This window comes from Engystomops pustulosus, chromosome 10, assembly GCF_040894005.1.
Source record: "Engystomops pustulosus chromosome 10, aEngPut4.maternal, whole genome shotgun sequence".
Lineage (NCBI taxonomy): Eukaryota > Metazoa > Chordata > Amphibia > Anura > Leptodactylidae > Engystomops > Engystomops pustulosus.
In genome coordinates this window covers 38,438,426-38,453,141 of record NC_092420.1, presented here as the reverse complement: position 1 = coordinate 38,453,141, position 14,716 = coordinate 38,438,426, and the positions used below count along the sequence as shown (strand labels likewise).

At 38.7% G+C, this 14,716-nt stretch overlaps 1 protein-coding gene and 1 long non-coding RNA gene across 3 annotated transcripts in view; one reads left to right on the top strand and one right to left on the bottom strand.

Annotated features, from left to right (window-relative positions):
• Nucleotides 1–5,183, top strand: part of NTMT2 (N-terminal Xaa-Pro-Lys N-methyltransferase 2) — a 65,957-nt gene extending 60,774 nt beyond the window's left edge. For both annotated transcript variants that reach the window (XM_072128715.1, XM_072128714.1), the window contains exons 3-4: nt 3,059–3,308; nt 4,034–5,183. In XM_072128715.1, the coding sequence (XP_071984816.1) occupies nt 3,059–3,308; nt 4,034–4,290 (507 nt within the window). In that variant the 3' untranslated portion in view covers nt 4,291–5,183. The remainder of the gene's footprint in view (nt 1–3,058; nt 3,309–4,033) is intronic.
• LOC140104928 (uncharacterized) overlaps nt 1–13,480 on the bottom strand; it is a 33,570-nt gene extending 20,090 nt beyond the window's left edge. The window contains exons 1-2 of the long non-coding RNA XR_011850451.1: nt 13,186–13,480; nt 8,205–8,369 (exon numbers count right to left, since the gene is read on the bottom strand). This is a non-coding gene — a long non-coding RNA (uncharacterized lncRNA). The remainder of the gene's footprint in view (nt 1–8,204; nt 8,370–13,185) is intronic.
• Nucleotides 13,481–14,716: the final 1,236 nt, after the last annotated feature.

Genomic DNA, 14,716 nt, shown 5'->3' with positions numbered 1-14,716 from the left:
AAAAACAAAATGTCCACGGGCCTGTTTTGGTTTTTAGGACGCAGTCCCATTTTTTCAGATCTGCCCTGTGCCACTATAAGTGGTTATAGCTTTGGAACACTTTAAGATATCCAGAGGATTTTGAGATTGTTTTCTCATGGCACATTGTAATTCAAATTAGTTTAATAATTTGGATGATATCTTTTGTGTTAGTTTCGTTATGAAAGAAAAAACGAAATTTGGCAAAATTCTTTATTTTCAAAGTTCTAAATTCTCTACTTTTGAAGCAGATAGTCATTGCAGCCAAATTAATTCATAACTCACATTTCCTAAATCTCTGCTTTATGTTGGCATGGTTTTTTAAGATTCCACATATTTTACTAGAATGTTATGAGGCTCAGAATTTAGATGCCTTTTTACATTTTTGGGAAAATCAGCAAAACCTGTATTTAGATGGACCTGCTCAACTTTAAATTGACTGTGAGAGGCCTAAATAATGGCTAGAGTCGTAAATTACCCCATTATGGAAACTACACCCCTCAAAGGACGAAAAAGCACTTTTAAGGAGTTTTTTAACCCTTTAGGTGTTTTATAGGGGTTAAAACAAAATGGAGGTACGGGCTACAAATTGTAAGATTTTTTGACAATACACTCATTTTGGGTGGAAAATTAAACATTTGTAATGGATTAAATGAAAAAAAGCTCCACACAGTTTGATACCTAATTTCTTCTGAGTGCACTGATACCCCATATGTGGTGGTAACCTGATGTATGGGCGCACGGCTGGGCATAGTATGGAGAAAGGCGCCATCCATTGCAGATTTGCAGTGTCAAATTGTACAGGCTATAATTTTTGTTTTTTTAATGTGGACCTATAGGGGCTTATGAGATGCACTTTTTTGGTATGTAATTTTGGGGCATCTGTAGCTAATTGGTGAGATTTTATTAACTCTTTGTTGGTGGAGGAAATGAAAATGATCAATTTTTAGGAACATTTTTTGTGGGTTTTTTTTTGGCTGTTTATAATACCATAAAAATAGTATATTTTTATTCTATGGGTCGCCACAATTACAAAAATACCTCATTTATATAGGTTTAAATTTTTTTTTTCCATTTTTATTGAATGAAAGGTAATTTGGCGAAAATGTTGTTAATTTTAGCATCTATCATATGCATAACTTTTTTATTTACCGCCTCACAAATCTGTTTTTGTGAGCATGATTGCTCTTTTTAGGGTTCTTATTTTAGAATGCATAACATTTTTTTAATCACTTTTTAGAGCATTTTTTTAAAGGTATTAATGAAAAATGATCTTTTTCGGAACGTTTTTTTCTCCGATGTTTACCGTGCAGGTCCAGTAATGATTCTGTTTTATTAAACAGATTGTTATGGACGTGGCAAAACCAAATATGTGGGTTTTTTTGTGTTTTTTTATTTTTTATTTTTATTTATTTATTTTTCTTCTAATGTGTAGTGTTTTTACCTTTTTTTACTTGTACATACTTGAACCAGCGATGCTCTGATTGCTAATTCTTGTAGTGCAAATTGTCTGAGCATGCAGACACATGTGCAGACAGTTTACAGTCAGACCTGGAAGGGGTCTGACTGTCAGGCACATCGGGCAGCCACAGGGCATTTGGCAGACCTCGGGGCTGCCTAGATGTGGATCCCCCGGTAAGCGGCATGGTGGATCCCCCGGTAAGCGGCATGGTGGATCCGATCCATAGGCGGAAGCATGACCGTGGCATGTAAGGGGTTAACAGTCGCGATCAGAGTCGACTCCGGTCACTAATGTTAGCGCACGGTGTCAGCTGTGATAGACAGCTGACAGCCGCTGCTTCTGGTGCCGCTTCTGTTCGTGAGCCGATGCCAGAAGTGGGACGATAAGGCGCGTCCAGATGTGGGAAGTATCTATCCGCAGGGATGTACTATAACGTCCTGGTGCACGTAGGGGTTAAAATATAATGTTTTTTTCAGGAAAAAAAAAAGAGAAAAAAGTAAAAAAAAATGCCACTTTTTTGCCATTTTGAAAAATATAAAAAAATTCTGTAAAAAGTGATCAAAAGTACTTACAGTGCTTAAAGAATAGTATCTAAAACATAATCAAAAGTCATAAAAAATGATCCTACCCACAGCTCTGTACGCTGAAGTATGAAAAAGTTATTAGTGCCAGAAGAAACAGGAGGTTTTCGTACAGGAGGTTTTAATTTTTGTAAACATATGAAAACATAAAACCTATACAAATTTGGTATCTCCGTGATCGCACCAACCCAAAAAATAAAGTAGATCCAAGCCCACAAGAAAATGGTGCACATGCATTTTTTCACCAATTTCATTGCATTTGGAATTTTTTTCCCCGCTCCCAGTGGAATATTTTTGAAGGTGGGGCTTGAAAAATGGAAATGCGAAAAATCAAAAATGGCACTTTTTTGCCATTTAAAAAAAAAATTTAAATTCTATAAAAAGTGATCAAAAGGTCATACAGTCCTAAAAATGATATAATTGTAAACATCATCAAAAGCTGCAAAAAACAAACACCTCCCAAAGCTCCGTACACCAAAGTATAATAAAGTTATTAATGGCCGAAGACGTCAAAATCCCCCCCAAAATTTTTGTACAGGTTTTAATTTTTGTAAATGTATGAAAACATTATAAAACCTATACAAATTTATTATCCCTGTAATCGCACCGACCCAAAGAATACAGTAGACATGTCATTTGGGGCGCACAGCAAAATCCATAAAATCCGGCACAAATGCGTTTTTTTACCAATTTCACTGCATTTGGAATTTTTTTCCCGCTTCCCAGTACACGGCATGGAATATTAATTACCACCACTTTGAAGTATAATTTGTTACACAGAAAATAAGCCGTAACACAGCTCTGTACATGGAAAAATAAAAAAGTTATTGATTTTTGAAGGTGGGGAGTGAAAAATGAAAACGCAATAACGATAAAGGGCTGCGGCGTTAAGGGGTTAAACCATTTCCCAATTTTATTGGTCATCTGAATGCAGCTATTCAGCAATTAATTCTGTGCTCACATAATTAAATACATTCACTATTTTATTTCCATACAGGGTCCAGGAAAAGCCGGCACTGATTTTGCACTTGATTGTGGATCAGGGATTGGAAGAGTGAGCAAAAACGTTCTCTTACATTTTTTCAATAATATTGAGCTGGTGGATATGACAGAGCAATTCTTAGAAGAAGCACAAAACTATTTAGAGGAAGAGGCAGATCGGGTGGAAACACTTTATTGCTACAGTCTCCAAGACTTCACACCTCATGCTAGGAAATATGATGTTATCTGGATGCAGTGGGTCTCAGGTTGGTGTTTATATATATAACATATTCAAAATGATAGTGTTGGAAAAATATTTGCTTCTATTTTCTAAGTTTGTACAGTACCTGTTTCAGGCTTTCAAACTAAATGTTGTATAAGATAATATATAACTTTATTGCTTGAAATGAAAAATATGGCTATTAAAATGGTCAAACATTAAATATCATAAGTAGAAAGCAATTGTATTGGACACATTTTCCTCATGGGAGCTTAGATGCACTCAGTTCAACATATGGTAGATGTCTTATTCATACAATGCAAATTATTCATAAATATTGTTAGTTCTGCACATTAAACTGTACACTTTAATGACTACCTGACAAGGGGACTTGTGTTGCATCCTCTGTATCATAAAGCACAGTGAGAGCAGAAATTTACCCTTCTCGCATGTATAGGATTTAAGAGTTTAAAATATTGTATTATGTTACTGTCTGCTCAGAGACAGCACTCAGCAATTAAAAAAATATTAACTGCAATAGAGAGAAGAGAGGGGTAAATATGCATTGTATGGGATATGTTGCAGTATTTCAATGGAGTGTACTGGAAGTCTTTTCAAAGTATACTCCCGATATACATTTTATAACATATTATTCCACAGTTTACTATACAATACCTTACAATATTATGGATCTGTTGATATTATGTTTCTTGTTTATTTTGGGGAAAATGCATCTCAACTACCCTAATGCCAAAGTTTTCTTTTCTTTAGGTCACCTGACAGACAAGGATCTCCTGGTGTTTTTGCTACGCTGCAAGAATGCTTTAAAAGAGAATGGGGTTATTATTCTGAAAGATAATGTAGCAAGAGAAGGCTGCAGACTCGATCCCATTGACAGCAGTATAATTAGGGACATCCATATATTTAGAAGCATTATTGAGAAGAGTGGAATGTCAATCATCGCTGAGGAAAGGCAACAAGGATTTCCAGATTTGTGTGTTCCTATTTGGATGATTGCCATACAGTAGACTTTTATTCTTAGGGTTTTATAAAAGTAATGCATTAGGTAAGAATAGGAAATTTCTATTTACTGATCTATCTGCCTACATTATCTGTTCTTTAGCATATCTAGAAGAAGTCTAGTTTATACAATTTATTTACATTGGGGCTGCTCTTGCAATCTGTTTGTGACAGAATAGGAAACTGTCTTAACCGACAGCATAAGGCTGTCTTGTCTTGCTTGTCTCACTTTAAGACACTTTTGATAAATCTGCACCAATGTATACTAGACATACCCAAACCAGAAAAAACTAATTACAATACAATAAATAGCCTTAGTGTATTAGGTAATAAAAGTTTGTTCATAGAGTGAATTTTGGCGCAAATTATCTATTTAAGGCTACATTCACACAGACATTTGCCGGCAGAGCACAGCAGGCATGCATTGGCGCTGGGGAGAGGAGGAGGGGCCCCTCTCCATAATAATGCATGGCGCCGTATTCCGGCGAAAGATAGGACATGTCCTATCTTTCTGCAAGCTACGGAACGGTAAGGTGCCGCACGTGTGGGGACGTTATGGGGGGACGTTTTTACGTCAGCCGTATATACGCCCCCCCATATGCGTGTGTGTGAATATAGCCTAAGACTTTTTGTTACACAGAGAGTTGGGAAATGTATAGAAGAGGCTAATTGTAGGTTTAAACTATAAAAAGTGTTTCTTATATCAATGTTTTATTTATTTTTTTGTATTTATTTATTTTTACTTTTCACAAATGTACAAAATTTTCAAATTATAACAATATCTGATAATATATGTAAAACAAAAACAAAAACCAAACCCATATTAAACTGGTGATTTTACTTTTTTTAAATCTCTAAAAAAAAAAAAAAAAAAAAAAAAAAAAGTCAGAAAATATCTTTACAGGTATGTCCTTTGTATTGTTATTTGGATCCTTGTAAATTAAACTAACTATGCCTAAACTGTAATAATAAGTACCGCAATTATAGGTCACATCAGACCTGACTATTTGTCAAAACAAGGGTTCTACTTGGTCTAAAAGAAAGTATTATAAGTGTGACTAAGTGTATCAAACTGATCATGCAATTACTGCAATGCTCCGCTCCCTCACCTCCCATATTTATTGTGAGCCCTTGGTGTCAGGGTCCTCCTTCTACTGTTTCCTGACCACTGTAGGTTTTGTATTTATATACTTGCATTTGTTCTCGTCTTAGTTTAATGTATGTGAACCCCTTATTGATTATACAGCAATATGGAATTAATAGTGCTCTTCAAATATTAATAATGCAAATACAATGTGATACAATGGGGGAATGTGTATTGATCTACTTTGGACAATCATCTGTTGTAATTTGCATAAAATTATTTTTTTACACGTTTCCGGCATGGTATCTGGAAAAGGGGCGTGGCCACACAAAAATTGTCCGTGCAACAAAAATATTTAAAACGTGTGCTACTGTGACACACATTTATACAAACTAACAGAAGGTTTAAAGTAGGACCTGCCCATGGTACACTGCTGCAAAAGACTAGTGTAGACAAACTCAGAACTAGTGTACCATGTGGCACAATAATAAAATCGACCCCTGTTTTAGCGCTGTAACCAGGGAAAGGAAATCCTATAGGGATAGGGATAGCAGTCTGCAGCTGTTAGGGAAGAACAGAGACATTATCTAGGGGGAATATTGCTGGTGATTCTAATTCATACACAATGGGCGTCATTTACCAAGGACCCGAATCGTGGTTTTCCGTCGCGTTACCCGAATATTTCCGATTTGCGCCGATTTTCCCTGAATTGCCACGGGATTTTGGCGCACGCGATCGGATTGTGGCGCATCGGTGCCGGCATGCACGCGACAGAAATTAGGGGGGGGGCGTGGCCGTAAGAAGACCCGACGGATTTGGAAAAACTGGCACATTTTTTTAAAAAAAAGTGTCGCTTGACACGCGCTTACCTGCACCCAGCATAGCTTGGTGAACTTCAGTGAACTCCGATGGAATTCAGCGCAGAAGCCACAGCTAGTGGACATCGGTCGCACGACCTTAGTGAAACGCCGGAAAACCCGAATCCTCCACTGAGAACGTGCCGCTGGATTGTGACAGAAACGGGTAAGTAAATCTGCCCCAATATCTGGCACCTGCCTGTTTTTTTTTGGGGGGGGGGGAGGCCAATATCCCCTTTATTTTATTTAAACACTTACTAACTCACCTGTTTTTCCACATTAATGACCAGTTTTTGTTTAGCTATATTTTTATATGGGTTTATGTTTTTTGTCGGAAGAAATATAGTTTCATATGTCCTACTCATGAACTTTTTATTAACCCTGAGAGTACATTTAAAAAAAGAAAGCAAATCTGACATTTTTTTTTCTTATTACAAATTTTCACCATTTATTTTGGAACCTAAATAAATAAAAACATGGTCAATACAGGCAGTCCATGGGTTCTATAGGTTTGTTCCCAAGTTGAATTTGTATGTAAGTCGGAACTGTATATTTTATAATTGTAGCCCCAGCCAGAATTTTTTTTTGTTTCTGTGACAATTGGATTTTAAAAATGTTGGGTTGTCATAACAACCAGGATTAACAATAAAGCTTAAATTGCAGACACATTTGACAACGGTTATCACTGTTTATTGTAGCCCAAAGATAAAGTACAGTAAATTACCAACATTCAGAGGGCAGTTTGCAAATGAGGGTTGTCTGTAAGTCGCGTTTTCTTAATTGCAAAACCAAAGTGTAAAATTTTTTTTTAATTACTTTCAATTTCACAATGAAATACTTTGAGGAAAATAAATATTTTTTGTATTGTCACTTTCAAGAAATCATAACTTGAATTTTTTGTCAAAATAGCTTTGTGAGGCCCTTTTTATGCGTTAAAACCTGTAATTTATATTTGTAAAACCTTGGGGTACACGTTTAAAATTATTTTTTGTGTGATAGATTAAAAAATGTAAATTCACGGACTGTTATTGCTTTATTTTTTATATTTTGTTCCACAGGATAAATACTATTATAATTTTCTATCCTGGGTTGGTTTGTGTTTTTTACTTTTTATTTTTAAAGACATGGGTGTTTTTTCTTTGTTGTTTTTTTTTTTTTTTTAAACTATTTTTTTTAAACTATCTTTATATTTTACAAATTAAGAACCAAAGCCAGGGTGGAGTCTCCAGGATCTCATGGTGGTCCATGGAAAACTCCCCATGGTAACACGTAACTATGACAAACGGGAAGAGAAATGGAGATTAGGAAGATACTGATAAGAGTTGTGGGCGGAGGGAGAGATGGGGGGGAGTAGTAGGGTAGACAGGGAAGGTGGGGTGGAGGCACTCAGGTTAGGAGGCGGGGGAATAACCAAAAGAAATTGTACTTCAAATAGATTGCCTGTACTCGGCAGATTGTTGGAAGATGATCCATGGCTGCCAAGTTATACTGACTTTAACATATGTGCCATGTATAGAGGAGGTGAGGTCTTCCATGTGCATGATGTCGTTCACTTTAAAAATCCACATTGTAATCGTTTGTGGAGTAGTCCGTTTCCAGAGTACTGGAATGCAAGACCGGGACGCAATTATTAGGAAACGTAAGGGGGATCTCTTGTATGTCCGCGTTGAGACATCACAGTGATGGAGGATAGGGAGAGGAGGATATAGGAGTCCCCACAGATTGAGGAGATTAAACGTTGCAGGTTTCCCCAGAACGGGGCAAGGACCCGACAGGAGCAAAACATGTGCAGAAAGGACCCCTCCTCCTCTCTGCATCTCCAGCATGTCGAAAGTACTAACGGGAAGATCATATGTAGCCTAGTGAGAACCCTATACCATCTTGACATGAGTTTATAACCTGCTTCTTGGTATCTGGAGCTCACCGAGGCGCTGTGACATAGTTCGAAAACCCACAGAAGAAAGAAGTAAGCGTCACTCACCGGTATCAGGGACAACGTTCGCTTTATTGTAGGAAAAAATTCATAGCAGGGAAGATGCACGCCACGCCGAGGTGACTGGCCGTTTCACGCGGTGTGCGCCTTCTCACACCTCAGGCAACGCGAGACTTCCGGAGCAGCTGATATACCTGCCTCGGGTTTGCGTTGCTTTGGGAACAGTATACAAACAAAGTGTGAGATATATACAAAGAGGAAATATTAAAAACAACAGTTAGTTACATTCAAGTATCTATTCACTTAATTAAGTGACTACTATAACAGCTGGGTTTCAAAAATAGAAAAATACATCTTAGTATCTACTGACGCAAATTGGTCGAGTTTTTGCAGCTGGAAGACAAGGGAATATAAATACAATCCGAGGGGGACAAAGATTCAGGTTGGAGGACAAAGTAAGTAATAGACGGTAGGACAACGGAAGAGGGGGGAGAAAAAAGTGTGGGATAGTTTCAAAACCTGTGTTTTTTGCTGGGGCGTGAGTGAAATGCTCAAGTCAGCTTCCCACTGCATCAGGTATTGAGGGCCAGGGTCACAATTATGGCTGTTTGAATGTACCCTTGCTGTGATTAGTACAGCCCCATTCAGTTTAGTTGATGGTTGCCAGGACAGGGTTTTTCACAGGGTGACATGCTGCATATGATCAATCCTTCTTTAGGGTGTGAATACAGAGTTTGGAATCCCTGTGGAATTTCTGACTGAGTCCCAGACCCATGACCCAATTGCCTGTTTTTTGCTGTAACTTCAGATGATAACCAAGCTGAATGGAAATGCCCCAAGGTTAAAATTGCATTGTAAAGAATTGAATTGAGATTTTTGGTTTTGCCAATTCAAATTTCTGATAATCAGCTCATGGTAGCCTCAGATAAATAGGGCTGAAAAGTGTGTTTGTCAGCAATAAATGTCATATACTAAGCAACAGACCCAGGGAAAAAGTAGGAAAAGAGGTGCAATAAGTGGCAGAATATATGTTCAGTACTAAAAAAATTTTTAAAGTAAAGCTTCACTTTTGACACAAAGGGGAAGTCCTCAGTAAGGAAAAGGGCTCAGACAACCCATAGCTCATATATGTAGTACAGCAAAAATCCACAGAAAGATGGCCATTATTCGGACTGCAGCCTCTGAGAATTTTTACTGCATTGTGAAAATGCTAAGTACCGTAAATACTCCCCCGAAAAATACTCCCACCAAATATGTTCCCCCTAATCCTGTCCCCAGCTCCCCTTTATAATTTTATAAATTTTTATTACAATTTGTGTGTGCTAACATAGCTTTAATTGATCCGACCTCTTACCAATTAAGAGGTTGGATCCACGTACAGGTCCCCTGGCAGTCGGCCATTTTCATGAGGGGTCCAGGCCGATACACTCATGGACATGTAAGAATCGCCGGCAGCAGCGCATGTATTGCGCAATCGTTGCCGGCTCTATGTGATGCGCTGACAGCGATCGCAGAGGGGTATTCAACCGGCACTGTGAATAAGCGAGGCGCAGCCGCTGTCTGCATGCCGCATCACATAGAGCCGCCAGCAATTGCGCCAGCGATTCTTACATGTCCCTGACTGACAGGGGCGTGGAGGGGGTGTGTTGGCTGGCCCCCTCATGAATACGGCCGACTGCCAGGGGACCTTGTTTGGTAAGAAGTCATTTAAAACTATGTTAGCACACACAAATTGTAATAAAAATTGAATAAATATAAAGGGGCTGGGGACAGGATTAGTGGGAACATATTTGATGGGGGTATTTTTCAGGAGTGAGAGGTACTCTTTAAATTATTAATTGGCAATCTAGAAAGGATGTTTTTAGTTGCACTATTTGAGAAGTACAAAAAAAGAACAGATTGTAATACATCTCTCTCTTTTCAAATACTGCAAAGAACACCTTTCTCACAATAATTCATGTCCATGTAAATGAGCCCTTATGCTTATAGTACATTACAGTCAGCTTTGTATTTAATGTACTGTACATGATCCCATGGACGTCAAGCTGCTATTTGGGCTCACATATATGTAGATTTATTGCTCAGCTAGGGTTTTATTACACTGATCAGCTGTACAACATTTGTAACCATATACCTTGTCACTTCAGATTGCCTGCACAGCTGAAATTGCCATTTACTGTGCAGTCACGTTGCATACACATTTAGCTGCCTCATTCACTAAAATCAGTCATGTTCTGCTAAGTAGTTATTGTGCTGCAATAACCACAATGATAACCACAATAGAATAGATTCAGTTGAAACAACTGATCCAGTGCTTGCTTTCCACCTTGGAATCTGTCTTTATCAGTTCCCCTATAAAATAAAAATTACTGGGTTAGGCGGGTACGCGAACAAGTATACTTTGTGGTCGGCCTGACATCAAGAATAGGACCTGCTCTAGAATGCAGTGCAGGGCGTCGGGCTACATTGGCTTGGGCAAATAGAAAGTCATGTGTTAGGCACAAAAGAAAGGTAGCCTGGCCCGGAAACTTGGATATACTGCATTTCCCTGCAAGATCGGACCGGTGATGGTCACATGACCTGCAGAGAAATGCAGTATGCAAGCATCAGCCTAGAGAAGAGAAGAGGCTGCTGAATGTGACATGAGGGGGAATAGGCAGACACAGTAAGTGGGAAGTTAATGAAAAGGGGACACAACGAGGGCTCACTGAATCAAAAGGGGGCTCATTGAATGAAGAGTAGAACATAGGACGGCATGGGGGGGTTGAGAACATACGTGGGGCTCTCACTGAATGAAGGGGGGCACAAGGGGTCTCACTGAAAGAAGGGGAGTTCCGATACAACTCATTATTCAGGGCTGATAAAAGTCAGATTTGTCAATTTTTCAACATTTTGTCAAAAGTGATCTAAAGTTTGTACAGTCCTAAGAATTATATCAATATACAAATGTCAGCTCATCCTACATAAAATAACACCTTACTCAAGTCTGTACAAAGAAGTATGAAAATATATTTTTTCAAACGATTTTAATTTTGTTTTAAAGGTATCAAAACATAACAAATCTATACATTTATGTGACAGAACTGACCCAAAGAATAAAGTTGTGGTGTCACCTGGACCAACTATGAAGTCTAAAAACTAAAGGCAAAAGAAAAAGGCAGAATGTATTTTTTGTGAATTCTACTGCATTTGTTATTTCTTACTACAAAATAAATTAATTTAAATCACAGATACTTAAAGGGAACCTACCACCACGGATCTCCCTATTAAGGTAGATCGGGTGGTAGGTGCATCTATTAGACGTGAGGATATCCCTTTTAAGGGCTAATCCTCACGTCCCCGCAGTCTTTTTATAACCTTTATTTCTGTAATATGCAAATTTTCTAAAGAGGCTACGGGGGCGTGGAGTAGCCGGAGCTGAGGCTACACAGCGCAGCTGCTTCATGCCCCAGTAGCCTCTTTGATTCTCCCACCAGATATCTTCCACGCGCAGCTATGAGGAGCTGCGCGCCATCGTCTGCGAAGCTTGACATCTACGCATGTGCAGAACAGCAGGCCCACGGCTGCGTGGTCACTGCTTCAAAGCTGGAGCTACTGCGTATGCGCAGAACTTCAGCTTTGCAGACGAGGATATCTGGTGGGAGGATATGTGGGGCATGGAGTAGCCGCACCGTGGAGCCTCAGCTCTGGCTACTCCACGCTCCAGTAGCCTCTTTAGAAAATTAGCATATTAAGGAAATAAAAGCTATAAAAAGTTTGCAGGGACATGAGGATTAGCCCTTAGATGCACCTACCACCCGATCTACCTTTATAGGTAGATCTGTGGTGGTAGGTTTCCTTTAAAATGTGACATAATGGTAAATATATTGAAATCCCAATTCTCCATCCATTCTCCTGGGTAAACAGTAGGCTACCGTACTTAGGGTTCTTTTTAACTTTCCTAACCTCTAAAATTTGAAAAAGAAAATTACCATAGAATTGAATAAGCACAAATATAACACAGTTTCCTATAGCCAAAGGAGGATTAAGCTCCACATCAGTATTACAGAGCAGTCCTACTAGATCAACTAAAACCTTTAAAGAGAGCATGTTACCACATTTTTTGATTTACAAATACAGCTAGCAGCAGGTTCCTATAGGGCACAAGTAACTACCTGACACCTTTCTTTTAGCTAAAAAAGTGTTTTCCTCACATTCCTATAAAATCAGAATTATAAACTTGCCTGGTATCTAGGGGTCTATATGAAATTTTTACTCACACTATCTGAATCTTAGGCTCATTTCACACTACCATTCTTTACCTCCAGTAAAAAAAATAAAGAACTGAAGTTTAGAAAAGCTTTAGCATAACAATTAAAAATCCCATTGACATCAATGTAAATATTATGCCATCCGTTCAGTCAGTTTGGCACGTATTTGTTATCCATGCATTTTTTTTTGGAATGCAGTAATTTTTTCTGTCCAAAGAACGCATATATCACTGGATACCCGCCTAAACGGAACATAACAGATGACATAAAATGGACATTGGCGTCAATGGGATTTTTAACTAATAGGTTAAACCTCCATTCTTTACTTTTTTAATGGAATTAAGGAACAGAGAGGTAAGGAATGGTAGTGTGAACTTAGCAATAATACCAACAGTTTGAACATAAGTGATATAACACTCAAAAAGGATAAATGTACATCAAATTGATTCTTTATTAGGAATATACAGTATATATACAATGTGGCAGCTTAATCAACATACATACATAGATAAAAAAAAACACTAATAAAAATATTAGTGCATGCGCATAAAATGTTATTAAAATGTCAAATGAATGGACAAACCAGACCAGGATGTGAATACACTGTTTACCATAAAGATCGTCAGTCACTGCTGTTGTAGGTAATGTATATGTGCCAGTTCATGAGAAAAAGGTTTTAGCCACTGAATTGTCCTGCTAGTATTACTCATATATCATCTGCAGGATTAGGGTTTCACACGTCACCATGCACCCCTTTCTTAGAAGTTTGTGTTACTCACTGACATCAACTCTGCCATGGTCTAGAGAGGCTGGGATCTCTCACTCCCTCTCCTGCTCTCAAACCCTGTCAGCTGCATGAGTGTGGAATGTGTAGCAGGAGTCCGCTGGGTCCTAGAGGCAGATTGTAACACAGGTAGCCGGCTTCCATGGAGTTGATGTTAAGACCTATGGCTGTATCACTTGATTTCAAGTAGATGACAGAAATATAGTCGCTATAGAGTAGTGGCTTTCTCCCAATCTGTTTGAGCATCCTGTAAGTATGGCTATATGGGGCTAGACGCGTTTCGAGGTGTCTAACCCCTTTCTCAATAGCTGTATACATCCTGGATTTGGCCTGGTATTTAAACCCACTAATGTTGCAAAACCTGGTCTGGATTTTTGTCCATTTCATTGATACGGTCCATTTTTTCTTTTGTCCTCCTAGGAGGACAGTACGTTTAGCTACTAGGTGAATTTTATAAACAATAGCATATTGTAAATTGATAATTATGTACACAGCAAACCGAATTATATAGAAGAAAGTTATGCTCTAATACACACAGTTAGGTCAGGGGTATGTAGGACAGGACTGAACTCAGCATGTCAGTTCAGTCCCGGTTTGCAGCGTTCAGGCTGGGAGATCCCGGCAACACACGTAGCGAGTGTGATGCGAGTTCATTGCAAGTGTAGAACGGGCAGGACAATTCAGTTGCTAAAGTCTTTTTTTATGAACTGGAACGTATCCATTACCTACAACAGCAGTGAATGACGATCTATATGCTATACATTATATTTACATACTGGTCTGGTTTGGTGATTAAGCTGCCACATAACCTATTGTGATACTATAGATTGCCTTGTATTGCATACAAAAGGTATCCATACTTGGTATAATGAGACTTTATATTTATATTTTTATTTGTATGAATTAAACACATGTTGGTAAACAGAATTCAGTAGTGCATGGGATTTTACTATGATTAGTAGAGGAAATATGGGGGCACATTTACTTACATGCATCCCTCTCTCTTTTTTCCAAATTCACATGATTCATTGGATGCAGATGAATTATCATATCTTGGCCCTACCATTATATGACACACCAATTTCCTGCATGTGTTTCTTCCCCGCTGATGTCCGCAGGAGTTCACCTTCTTCTTCCCGGTGCATGTGAGTGCCGATCTTGCGACACAATTTGCTTTTTAAATTCCACGGTTTGTCCGAATCAGTCGGGTTGTCAGACGGCCACACCCCCGATTTGTGTCGCATGAAAGCTGGTGCAAATGCGCCACAATCCGATCGCGTGCGCTAAAAGCCTGGGGCAATTCAACACAAAACGGATAAAAAAATTGTGAAACCCTACGAAAATGCGGCGTTCGGACCCTCAGTAAATGTGCCCCAGTGTGTTTCCTCAATGGACACTCTTCTACAAAACCATTCTGTGTGCCTTGAACCTAAGGCAAATCACTTGTCTTATACATAGGGGATTTGTATGGAACCCTATGGGTTTTTTTAATAGCAAAGAAGTACAACCTATGAATGAACAAAAAT